Source organism: Dermacentor andersoni, chromosome 4 (genome assembly GCF_023375885.2).
Source record: "Dermacentor andersoni chromosome 4, qqDerAnde1_hic_scaffold, whole genome shotgun sequence".
Classification (NCBI taxonomy): Eukaryota; Metazoa; Arthropoda; class Arachnida; order Ixodida; family Ixodidae; genus Dermacentor; species Dermacentor andersoni.
Genome location: NC_092817.1, coordinates 71,788,620 through 71,801,126, shown reverse-complemented (window position 1 = coordinate 71,801,126; position 12,507 = coordinate 71,788,620). Strand labels below are relative to the sequence as shown.

Here is a 12,507-nt window from a genome sequence, read left to right as displayed (position 1 = left end):
GAGCGGTCCGCGGAACTTAGCCAAGGGCAGTTGCAGCGGCGAATGCAACGTTACTTATCACTGTGTGCCAACGAGTGAACCTCTCCGTTCGAAATGGTTTAGTGCCGTACCTCTGCCACAGCGCGCTGGCAAAGGGCCGAAAAATCACGTAGTGTGCTCGCTACACTTTCGTCCAAAGGATTACGAGTTCAACGCCGACTTACTGAAGTCGCGTGGAGTGCCTTTCAAAGCAGGCCGCCGGCGTAGTAGTACGCAACGACGCCGGCAGCGCGAGCCCTCAGCAGCAGATCACGTTCATCAGTGCTTAAATCGCTGAACTCGAACCCAGCATCGCGAGTCAATGTGTCGTTGTCAGGGTCGTCCATTGCAACGAGCGTCGAAGTTGGCGTCATAAAATAAAGAACAAGCTTATCGTCGCGCGCTTTCCCTTCCGCTAGCCACCATAGTTCCGCTTTCGCGCTGCTGTCGGCTCTGTCTTGGCTCCGTTTCTGGCCGCGCGTTTGCGTTTTGCGCAGAAAAGCGGTAGCGCCGTCTGTGGGAGCCGTTTTACTCACCGACGGCGCAACGTCACTATGAGACCATGATGTCAATACTCCTCGATCGGAGGGCAGGTGATTTGAACTGCGCTAGAGGTACGCGGGCGCTTCAGAACGCATTTTCTCTTAAAGTAAGTCTCTTCTTCGCACGAAACAAGCGTTTAGAGGCTTCTGGGATGGTATTTCAACAGTCCACGTTTACTTAATATTAACCTTTAGTGTCCCTTTAAGATCAAATGTATCTTGCTATACAATGGGAGTGCTTATCATTATCTTTTTTTTTCTACCGCTGGATGATTTTCACTGCCTCTCGTTTCCCCGCAACGCAAGCGTCTTTGCCTGTGTTTCAATCTCCGACCATGAAAACAGCTGAAAGAAACAAAGAACTCCCTCCCTATTCACTTTGTTCACGCTGTTCACGCTGTTAGTATGGATGTTGCAGAGTTTTGAGATATAGCGAAATTTCTGTACCTAGCCGCGGTGACATAAGCTGGTGTCGGCAAAACAGATATGATAGGGCCGTTGAGGGATGCTGGTGCGAGTGAATCGGCCATTTCATTCAAGTGTAACCCATGATGTCCCGATACCTAACGCAAACATACTTTCCGTAAGTACGGTGGTACCATCGAACGAAATGTTCTTTGAATTCTTGTATCTAAAGATGCAGTTAGTGCTGCACGTACAGATAGCGTGTCGGTCACAATAACAGCTAATGGGTCGTTTTGGGGGAGTTTTCGTAACGCTAATATAATCGCTGATAATTCTGCTTGAAATATAGTTGTGAAATCGGGAAGGCGAAGGGAGTAAGACCATTGTAGAGATTTAGAGAAGATCCCCACTCCCGCCTTCTCATTGCACACAGAAGCGTCAGTGGCTATTACATTTTCAGTGGTTAGTTGATGTAGGTGGTCGTGTCAGATATTAATTAAATCTCGCCTTGGTAACAGTTTAGCATGATTCGGAAATATGTCCTCGAACTCAATTTTGAGGTCTGTTAAGTCATCATTTGAATGACAAACTTGGCGTATGGACACATCCAATTGTTGTAACTATGCTTGCACAAATAATATCTGAGGACTGTGGAATCTTGACCACGATACCTGAAAAAACTCAGATGGTTCAGTGATAAAAGCATATTGCGTACGTCTTTTTGAAAGCTCATAAATTTATAAAAATGTCTGAACCGTAAGCATGCGGAATCTGCAATCTAGGGTAGGCATATGAGCTTCCTGATATAAAACAGCGCTGGCAGCAAATCTAGGAAGCCCGAGGCATGACCGTAGAGCTTCTCTTTCGAAAAGTATGAGAGGTTTAATTTTGTAGGCGGGGCCACCGGAAAATATTACGCAGCCAAATTCTACTATGGGCCGAACATACATTTTATAAATAATCAGTAAGGTATCCCTGCGTAGTCAAGAGCGTCGGTGGCTGAGCCGGCGGAGCATAGCTACGGTTCGTTCTGCCTTTGTTTTAATATGTTCAATGTGACTGCGCCAGGCGAGTTTGCCATCGTAATAACACCAAGGTACCTGACTTCGTCAACTTGAGAAATGATTTCCTGTCGGTATTGCAAAGATATATGCATTTGTGCAGTTAATGGGAATACTAAGACCGCACTTTTGCTAATATTTAATGACATACTTAAACTCTCTAGCCATGTCTCCAGCATTCCTAAGTAATTTTGCAACGACTGTTGTAGAGAATGTAAATTGCTTGCGGAGAAAAAAAAATGCGATATCGTCCGCATAAACATAAACATGTACTTCCGGAGACAAAGGAATGGTGCTTAGCAAAATGTTAAATAATATCGGGGAAAGAACGGAAGCCTGTGGTACACCTCTTGTCTGCTTGTGTTTAGACGTCGAAATACCGTGTTGGTAACAATAAAACTCTCTATCCCTTATAAATTCACAGATCCAAGCGGTTATATATTTTTGGAAATTCGTAGAGTGAAGCTTACCGAATAGAATGCAATGTTCTACAGAATCGTATGCTTTTGCTAAATCTAGCGTCACCAAAGCTGCGTACTCTTGTTTGCGGCGAGCAAGTTTAATGCGGCTCTCTAAATCTACATGGACGCACCATATAGAGTGGCCCGGACGAAATCCAATCTGACAAGGACTTAGAAGGCTATCATCCTGCATAAAATTTGTTATACGGCCGTGAAGAACCGTTTCTATTAATTTGACCACATTTGAGGTAAGAGAAATTGGTCTTATGTTTTCTAAGTCAAGTCCGGATGATTTCTTCAATAGTGGGATAATTTAGCTAGTCTCCACTCTCTTGGAACCCATGAATTCTTGAGAGAGAAATTTATTATGTTTAGTAGGTCCTGAGGCGCATAATCAAATAAAACTTTTAGAGATGTCTCATCAGGCCCACGCCTAAGCGACCTCGTCGTCGTCTTCATCGCTCTATCAAACCTCGCGTTCATTCATGTATCAATCGCTCCGTAACAATATTTTTGTGAGAAAATGATCCGAATACGCGAAAATATCGTGATATCTCGGACTATTATGAAAATTTTTATAGCTCACAGCATTCTTTAGCATTTAGTAATGTTTAAGAATAGTCATTTCTTTTTTGTTGGTCATTCTTATTCTTATTTATTTATTTATTTATTTATTTATTTATTTATTTATTTATTTTAATATTTTCGTGATTAGGCATCGCGGGCCGTACTGGAGACTCCGGGACGATAAATCGAACAGCCCCAGTGACGTATTGGCACTCGCTCAGTCGTCTGCCATGCCTTTCTCACATCATCGGTGCCGCCACCGGTACCCATAATGCAAATTTAATCTGGAAAGATCAGCGCTAATTTCTGGCTTACTAATAGGTTTATATTACAGTGAAGCTATTAAGGGCGAGTTCCCCCAGCATCGTGTCCGTGTGAAGACACAAAATTCTGAAGACAGTGCAATGCCGGGCCGACCACGGCGGAGGTGAAGCAGGCGTTAAGCACTCCCCATACGTGGGCCGATCGCGAAGGTAGTGCAATGCCGGACCGACCCACGGCGGAAGGGCAGTTTGCCCTTAAGGGGCCCACATGCACAGCTTCGCTGGTCATCCTTCACAGAGTGGAAGGGCACTGAGTTTTTCTTTGCCTGAATACCGGTTTTCAAAGATTACTCGGACAGTATAAGCTGCAAAAGAACAAAAATCTGGACAGCTTGGTATACATCAGCCCTTCATCAGAACAAAAGCGTAAATAGAGAGGACGGTAGAAGGGTATATTATACTTCATTTGGCTCTTGGCGCTTTGTTCTAAAGGTCAGTATGCGCTGATTTGAGCTTGTCATTATTGACCAGCTAAGGATATACTTCGAACAAACAACCAATTGCTATGTGCTGGTACATTACGTTTTAGAATTTTCCTGAGGGCTTGCTCTATCGAAAAGAAGTTGGATGACTAAACTGGTTCCTTATAAGCAATGCTTTTTCTCAATTTTTCTCGCGGCCTCCAGGTTCCTGGAATACGGAGATCTGCTCACTGAATGACTTCTTTAGGGTGGGCATAGCACTCGGCGAGTGTTCTCTCCTTCGGGAAGACTTTCAGATTAGAGGCATTGTGGTCATTGTAGATTTAAAGGGCCTCAACGTCTACCACCTGCCTTACTACACGCCTTCTCTTATAAGAACGCTCGTCAGTCTTGTACAGGTAAGTGCAAAGCCTTTTACTCCCAGCAGTGCAAAACGTTTTATCCCCAGGTTCGGCCAGCATAGTGCTACGCAGGGATGACAACGAGAAAGACAACACCGTTGAATCAGCTGAATGTTGCTGAAGGGATGCAGTAAAAAAAAGAATGAACTAACCCGGGTTGCTGTCCAGGAATGTTTTCAGCATTAACTGAACGCATGTGGTTATTTCTGGCACAAGGTTGCCTTGTGTTGGGTGGCGCACTCCTTACCACCGGTTCTTATCCGCACACGGGACCCAACCGGCACTTAGAGTGTGACTTCCTCAAGGACCAGTTCGCAGCGCCGCGCGTCCTTTACTACCGCCTCTGGTTGCAGACACGCAGGCGCAGCTGTCTCAAATGACATCGTCAGCATCTTCAACAGTAGGCGCACCATCTGAACGACAGTGCGTCAGAATGCTAGCTGTGGTGAGGGAAAACTGCAGAGAACACTCACCCTTACCACCGGTGCCATCAGGCGGTTGTAATTGCCGCGCTAACCACACACGAAAACTGCTAGACAGTCGCAAGAAGTCACGGTTAGTTCCGAAAGAATGCTGAACGCTATAAAAAGAATGCAGAAACTCCACTAGAGTTGTATAAGTACGCTTACGCGTACCCCCAAATTTCAAGTTGGCCCAACCCCAAATTTCAGTTGGTCCACCTCCAAATCTGAAGTTGCCCCACCCCTACTATAAGCTTACCAATGCGTTTTCTGTGGAGCCCAAGGATCACTGGGTATTCCCTCTGATCAAAATTCTTTTTGTAAGTTGTTCCTTACCACTTATAAAGCTACCAATCATCTACATTTACACCATTATAACAATTAAATGTCTAACTTCGCGAATCATGCATTTTTAGCATATACAAGGCATTACACTTTTCGCATGACTTTACGCATGACGAAGCTGGAGTACTCGCCAAAGAAGCTTAGGCTATAACATCTGAGGTAACCTATGCACTTCTTACGAGTTGTGAATGCAAAAAGCGTTAAGTCCATTTGAACGTCCCTGAGCGGACCTTCTAGTTATGAAATCCTCGTGGACAAGCGAGCGCCTTAAGACGCCTGGCTGGCTTGGAGCCTTTTTGATTTATCCTTACCGATGCACAGTTATAACGCAGGCGAGAGCTTGCCCGGACAAGGAACGCACGGATAGCACAAGCTTCCAAGAGCGAAAGTGAGGGGGATGTGGCGTCGCGGCGATGCCTTCTCCCCTGAGGCAACACCTGGCGCGCTATTCCTACAGCAGGTGTACCGTTTCGAACGCTGTGCTGCGTCGAGGAGCGCTCGCGACGTGGCATGGCAGCCAATGGGAATTTAGCTGCACTTTTTAACAGCGGAGCTGTTTAAGCTTTTAGGTTTGCCGTGGAGCGTTACCAGCAAATTCAGCCCAGCTGGGCGCCGCCTTGCGTTGCATAGCAACCACCTGCGAGAAGGCCGAGCGACGCAACCTCCTCGCACGCCACGTGCGTAGAGCGGAGTCGCGACGTAACATGCGAGTAAAACCTCGGCATAGCCGGCGCGGCGATACATTCTCGCCTAATCTACTCCGCGCGTAGTACGTGCTGCTGCCATGGGAAGACCGAAGAAACTCCGGACGCCCGAAGAAGCGGCTTACCGGGGAGAGCGCCGTACTGCCAAGCGAGAAGCGATGCGTCGCCGCCAAGCTGATACGGAACACCGCGCCGAAGCTGCGGTTGTGGAGGGTCGACACTGAGTCGAGGATCCCGAGTTTCAGTCCAGGGAACGCGAGAGTCGGCGCCTCAATGCTCAACCTCGCCGAGAAAGCGATCCCGGCCTGGGACTGCTCGAAAACTTCCAGCGTCAAACCCGACGAGACAACAACTTATAAAAACCTAGCATAACCTCGCAAAACCTAGAAACGACTTAGCCGAGCCTACCAACAGCTTAGCAAAACCTAGCATAACTTCACAAAACCTACAAACAACTTAGGCAAGCCACGTAAAAGCTAGCTTATGACAAGCTCCGCTGTTGGCTCCAGCCTTGCATCACTAGTGTAAGCTGCGCATGTTTTTTCGCTTGTCCAGACGACAGACGCCGGTGTTTTCGCTCAATTCCCCTTTTGATGCTTTCAGAAGAAAACAAAAACAGGCTCTGTCTTCCCTGTGTAATGATATGGTGGCCAAACCTGTCGATATGCAGCAGCTGGCCTCGGAAAATGCCGAGTTTACGTTACTCAGTTTTACAGTATAATGGAATTTCCAATCGTTCTCAAGCGAATGCATGGGGCTGAAAACTATTGCCCAGTAATTTGCACTCTTTAATAAGAACATAGCACGTTTAGGCATCCTGTATATGGATTTATTATTTAGCCAGCTCTGCCAAGTTTGCATGGAGGAGGAGGAGTAAATTTTAATGAGGAGAAAGGAGGAGAGGTCGGCCTGGAGAGCGTGTCTCTAGCCTGCTACTCCTCACTGCGGAAAGGGGAAGTGGGAAGTTTGCATGGATTTAGAACACCAATGAGGCAGGCGCTTTAATGTCACAATTCTCTCTTCTAACGAATGCAACATTATGTACATCTGCTGACGTGCTCTTGCATTGATACATTACTGCAATAAGTAGTGTCTAAAACACATGGTGATGATGTCGTGTTTCTGGCTCCGTATTTACTGCCGCTGTATGCTGTATGCAAAATGATAGCCTTCGAAATCTGTTACTCCAAAAAAAAAAAAAAAAAAGCTGTCGCTTGTCAATAGGCACAACCTATTGTCAAGGTGCGCAAGATAACAGAAAACATTTCTCTCATTTACAAACTGCTCAGTTAACCGAACGTCTAGTTATGAACGGCGTTAGATGCATGTATGGAAAACTGAAAATAAGCATTTTCTTAACGAAGGGACTCTACAGAAACTTAATTTCACTTTTTTAGTGCGATAAGAATTATATAGACACTTCAGGCGCATTTCGGACGTGGGCGTCGCCGTCGCCGTTAGGTTCCATATAAAGTGCAAGGGCGATAAAACCGTCGCCGCGCGCAGTATGCTGTACGTGCGAATAAAAGCGTGTGAGGGTAAACCGGCGAACGCGGTTCAATGTCGCGTGCGCGAACGAGCAAGGCGACCCGGATGACTGCGTTTTCCTGTCACGCGCGAGATCAACTTGGTTACATCACAGCTGCCACAATCCAGGCGCGCACGTCCATAGAGGCGGAGGAGGCTGCGATAGCGCTGGCCATCTCAACCACCGCTGCCGAGATTATCCTTAGCGACTCCACAACTGCAATGCGCAACTACTCGAAAGGCCGAGTTCATGAACCGGCACTGAAAATTCTCAATCATCAGACCCCCCTCAGACCAATTAAGCTCATCTGGGTGCCCGCGCACGCAGGCCATCCAGGCAATGAGATGGCCCATTCTATCTCTCGAGTAGCCGCCAACCGAGTCACGCCGTCCGATGACCTGGATAACGCCAGAGACCGGTTCGTCGAATATCACGAGATCACCCTCCACTACCGCGAAATGCGGTTGAGATATCCTCCCCCAGATAAATCCTTAACAAAATTCCAACGAATTACCGGCGCCAGCTTCAGGTACAAACTTTTCTTTCTCCAGCTTTTCTCGCCCTGGTTCATCCAGGCCTATATCGACAGGAATGTACGCTCTGCGGCGCGCCTCGAGCCAACTTCCATCACATAATGTTCTTATGCCCTGAGCTCCAGCCACCCTCTGAGTGGCAACTCACCGACGTCGAGGGATGGGAGACCGCGGTGTCTAGCTCCAACCCAGCCGACCAAATACGGCTGGTGGACTGGGCTCTGAGGGTCGCCGAGGGCCACAAACTCCCGGACACCCTACGCGCTCCTGAGCCCCCTCACAAGTAATGTTGTAAAAAGGCTCAAGTAATAAATGTTTAGCGCCGCCAGGTGAGGGAGGAGGGGCGTTCTCCGGCGGCTGCTAGGGTGCCTAGATGTCCTCCTCACCCGCCGATCCGTACGGAGTGGAGACAACCACGGCGTCTAACTACGGCGTTGGCCACGCGAATCACGGACGCCGTACTAGACGCCTTTGGTGGACGCCGTAGGGACGCGTTGCCGGCGCTCGTGTTCCTTGAAAGCGATCTGCGACATGGTCAAAGTACGCGCCCGCGCAGGCCTCATCTTCAAAACGATCTGTGATGTTTGCAGAGTGCGCGTAGTGCCGGTAGCTTCGTATGCGCTGTGCGTTCGACGTTTCGTTCGCGCTGAAGCGAGAGATGCATGAAGGTCAGTTCGGTTGCTGCTGCCAGAAGTTTGACAGCAAGTTTCCGCGCTCATCGAGCGAGATGTGTTAATGTTTACTTGTGCGCGCGTTACACCGTACTGGTTAATTTTGTTAAAACACGTTGGTAGGCTATATAGGTGGTGTGAATTCATGATAAAATGTGTAAGCGCTACTGAGCAAGGACGTAGAAAGAAGCAGACACACAAAGACAGGGTTGTCTGTGTGTGTGTTTCTTCCTACGTCCTCGTTCAGTCACGCGCACACATTCTATCATTGCTAATTTAGTTAGTAAGCGAATGTCTACAAGTTTACACGGCCGCCAAAACTGCTATCCTTACTTAGCGCAGCTATCCACTAATTTGCTTTCGCAATCGGTGCTTTGCCTTTCGGGCGAAACTGCGCATTTTTTCTTTAAGAAATAAAGAAAAGCTATCCCATCTGAAATTCGGATGTGGTTTTTCTCGAATATTCGTCTTCAATTTGTTTGGGAAATTTCAGTGCTCGAGCACCCTTAGATAACTATGTGTACAAGGCTATGGCTCTGTTCATGCAAGCGTTTTCCTCCTTAGAGAAATGTCGCACGGTCTCATCCTAGCTTTTTAAGTTCATTTCAGTGTTGCTCTGTGACGCCTCGTTGATGGTCAACGAAGCACCAGCGCCAGTATTGCAGAGAGTCAAGAAAAACGCCAGATTGTAACGCGGTACCTTTTTGAACTTTTCAGAGTCTCAGAGTACTATTCACAATTATTTCTTTCGTGCGACGTGGACCGTTAACGTATATCGAAAAGTTCTATAAACGTGCACTCAGTTAAATTTACAAAAGCACTTCCGCTCCTTTTTTTAGTGCACCAAAGTGTTAAAATTGCATTCGCATTAGTAGAGAATTTCCTGGCGCGTATACATTTTCCTTCTTGCTATGAGCATTATTTTGCCGGCCGGATGGGGTGCTGATGCTAACACCCATGGGAACTATAGCCCTGAGGCGGTGCATTAAAGTGGGTAGAAATCGGTACTGTTATTAATATAGCATTGATTTGTGCATGAGTGAAACAGATAACCGGAAACGTGCTTAAACATGTTACAGGAGTGTATTCCCTTGCGCCTGAAGAAAATCTACATTATCAACAATCCTCCAATCTTTGACTTTTTATTTGCAATTGCCAAGACCTTCCTTAAAGCAAAACTAGCGAAACGGGTAAGATTCGTCTGCATGTTTTTTCTATCAATTATTCATTGTTTCGTCACTCATGATCTGGAATGAAGTAAAATAATAGGAATCTCTGCATCAAAGAACATGGCATGAACATTGAAATTCATGGACGAAGCACAACCTAAAAGAATGCCACAGAGCGGGCACTTTTCTCAGCATATCATTTGTTGACAGCTCAACGCGAATCTAGTGTTGAGAATAAGAGCCATACGAAGAATTCGTGTTAACTGAAAACAACTGAGAGTTACAAAGAATATCCCATTCAGCTACACTGTTTTTCTGATCGCCATGATGAAGTGCCCTTCATCTACGAAAAACACTTCCACAGATATGCAAATTTATTAACGGATGCATTTCACTCAAGCAACAGATATAAAATGACGAAGGATTAGCCAATCGATTTGGTAAGTTCTCACGCTGAATATGCAGCGTGCAAATAAAGATGTAAAGATGAGGACACAACGCAAGCACCGACAAACGACCAAAGGTTTACCTCGAAGTTATCTGTTTACACGTGCTTACAAAATAATGACGCTCATTATGTATCATGTACCTTACTTCACATTCTGTTACCCCACATCTTTTTATACGTGAAGAGATACAATATCTTATAAGGGTAACCTTGTCACATGCCGATAATTGTTCTCGGTTTTCTCCTGTCGGTCCCACCAACACTTTAATGCAATAAACAGAAACCATTTAGCTTACGTTTTAAACATGAAATGCTTTTAGCTCCCGCTGTCGGCGACCTTCAAGTGACCTTTAGCAAAAACCAGAACTGTTATTAGGGCACTCAAATGAGAACATTCGGGCAAGTTGCCAGAGCAAGACGAGATTAACCAGGCAACCAGTCAGAAGTTAAGAAGATGCAGTCTCTAGTCACCAACGCCACAGGGGCGTCTGCGTCAGCAGGCGTTTGGTGTGACACCACGTACCCGAGCAGACGAGGGTTGGCCCCTCCCGCCTTCTTTCCTCTCTCCATCTTTTTCTCCCCACACCATTTTCCCCGTGCAGTGCTGTTAAGGCGTCCTCCTGTGAGAGACAGTTACGGCAGTGCACTTATCTCTTCCATTCTCTTTACAGTCATTTCATGGTCCCGAACACTTGGTACAGGACCTTATTACATACTCTAGCGCTAGTTACTGGCCAAACAAGTGGCAAAAGATGCTGGTTCTGAGTTTTTCCTAATGTTTGTTTACAATATCACTCAAGCTTTAACTTCTAGTACGCTGTAGTTTTATTTGTAATTTTCAATAGCAAATGTCAAAATGCAGATATATGCAGTGCAACAATACACGCGATTGTCACGTGTATTGATTGACACGTGATACACGTGATCTTTGGCGCTGGGACACGGTCACGTGTTCAACGTCAGCGGTCCGTGAGTTCCGCGGCTCGAGATATGGCACCCCGCTGCGTCATCAAACCGGCAGCGTCCAGCGCGCTGCGGAAATCTGTTTGGCCGAGTCGACTATTGCAGTGAGGTCCAGTTCAAAACAGGTTCATGCGGTGTGGTGTAGTGTTGGCGTGGGAACATGCACATTACCCATTTTAAGATTGTGGCTAGTGTCATCATTTAATCTGCGTTGCCGGTAGCCATTTCATGCTTACATCTACTCTCGATTAAAGGAGAGCCATAATCTTCTTCTTTTTTTTTTTTTTACAGATTCGCCTTTTTGGCTACAATTTGACAGAATTGCACCAACTTGTGCCGGATGACGTCATTTCGGAGGAACACGAAGGGACGAACGAAAGCTTTGATTACGACCAATTGGAGAGGGAGTTGAAGACTGCTGAGAATTTCTTCCAAGCACTGAGTTCTTACGGATACCACGAGACATTGTCGACAAAAACGGCGCCCGAGCCAAACGGCGTCCTCGCTTACGAGGAACTAAGTGAAGAATACGTGCATCTTTAATCACTCTGTGATCGAATGAAGCTTCTTGTGGCCTTTGGGTTGCGAAAATTGAAAGTCATGAGGAAGTGTTTGTTCATTTTTTGCATTCCCCACTTCTCGCGAACGCAGCTCCCATGTGATTGTCTTTCCATTACTAAGCTTACCCCTCCATATAATGGCAGCATGTTGCCAGACCTTTTTCCTTGTAGACCTCTGTGGCTCTCCTCTCTCTTTTCTCGCTCGATCCCTCTCCCATGTTCCTATGTTGAAGCCCAGAAGTTAAGCTAACAGTTTATTCTTAGCTATAGTTTACGTTAGCCAGCGTTATTGACCCCATTTTTCGTAGCTCTTCCCCGCGAAGCCAGATTTCCCTTGGGACAGAACTTCACTCGCTGGTGACCAAGTTGAAGTGTGACGAAGTGTGGTGCCCTCCCGTTGTCCTCACAGCAGCATCCATCGGAAAAGGGACAGTATGGGGTGTCCTCTTTCCTTTTTTTGTTGATGATTTTGCATCTGTTGGAGTGCGCACTTCTTGCAAACAGGCAAGGTCCGTGCTGCAGAAACACCGTGCTGAACACAAACTAGTGTTCGAGGAGACCATCAAGCCTTATAGGTCCCGATACCGTGCTTGAGCTACATTTGCTTCGATAATAAGCCAGGTCTAGACACCCTGACTTTTGTTGTATTCTATAATACACTGATTTCCAGTTAAATCATTTAGGAAACGAAACAAATATGTCGGGGATTTCATTCCAATTGCTGGCACCATTCGTATCTGCACTGTAACTCTGCGAGTAAAAAAATCTTCAGTTGCCAGCGCGGCCCATTGACTTTGCATCATGTTAAGAAAGGTGTGGGGAAGTTAAAGGAATTTCAGAGCGGCGGGTTCTTCAAGCCTGCTACTCTGCGCCGCGATAAAATATCGAGAAAAAACGTTATGAATGAAGACGATGTGGTCGGAAA

General features: G+C 46.5%; 1 protein-coding gene across 3 annotated transcripts in view; it reads left to right on the top strand.

Annotated features, from left to right (window-relative positions):
• LOC129386231 (alpha-tocopherol transfer protein-like) overlaps positions 1-12,507 on the top strand; it is a 27,699-nt gene extending 15,192 nt beyond the window's left edge. For all 3 annotated transcript variants that reach the window (XM_055073914.2, XM_055073912.2, XM_055073913.2), the window contains exons 4-6: positions 4,004-4,197; positions 9,522-9,632; positions 11,314-12,507. In XM_055073914.2, coding sequence (XP_054929889.2) covers positions 4,004-4,197; positions 9,522-9,632; positions 11,314-11,565 — 557 coding nt within the window. In that variant the 3' untranslated portion in view covers positions 11,566-12,507. The remainder of the gene's footprint in view (positions 1-4,003; positions 4,198-9,521; positions 9,633-11,313) is intronic.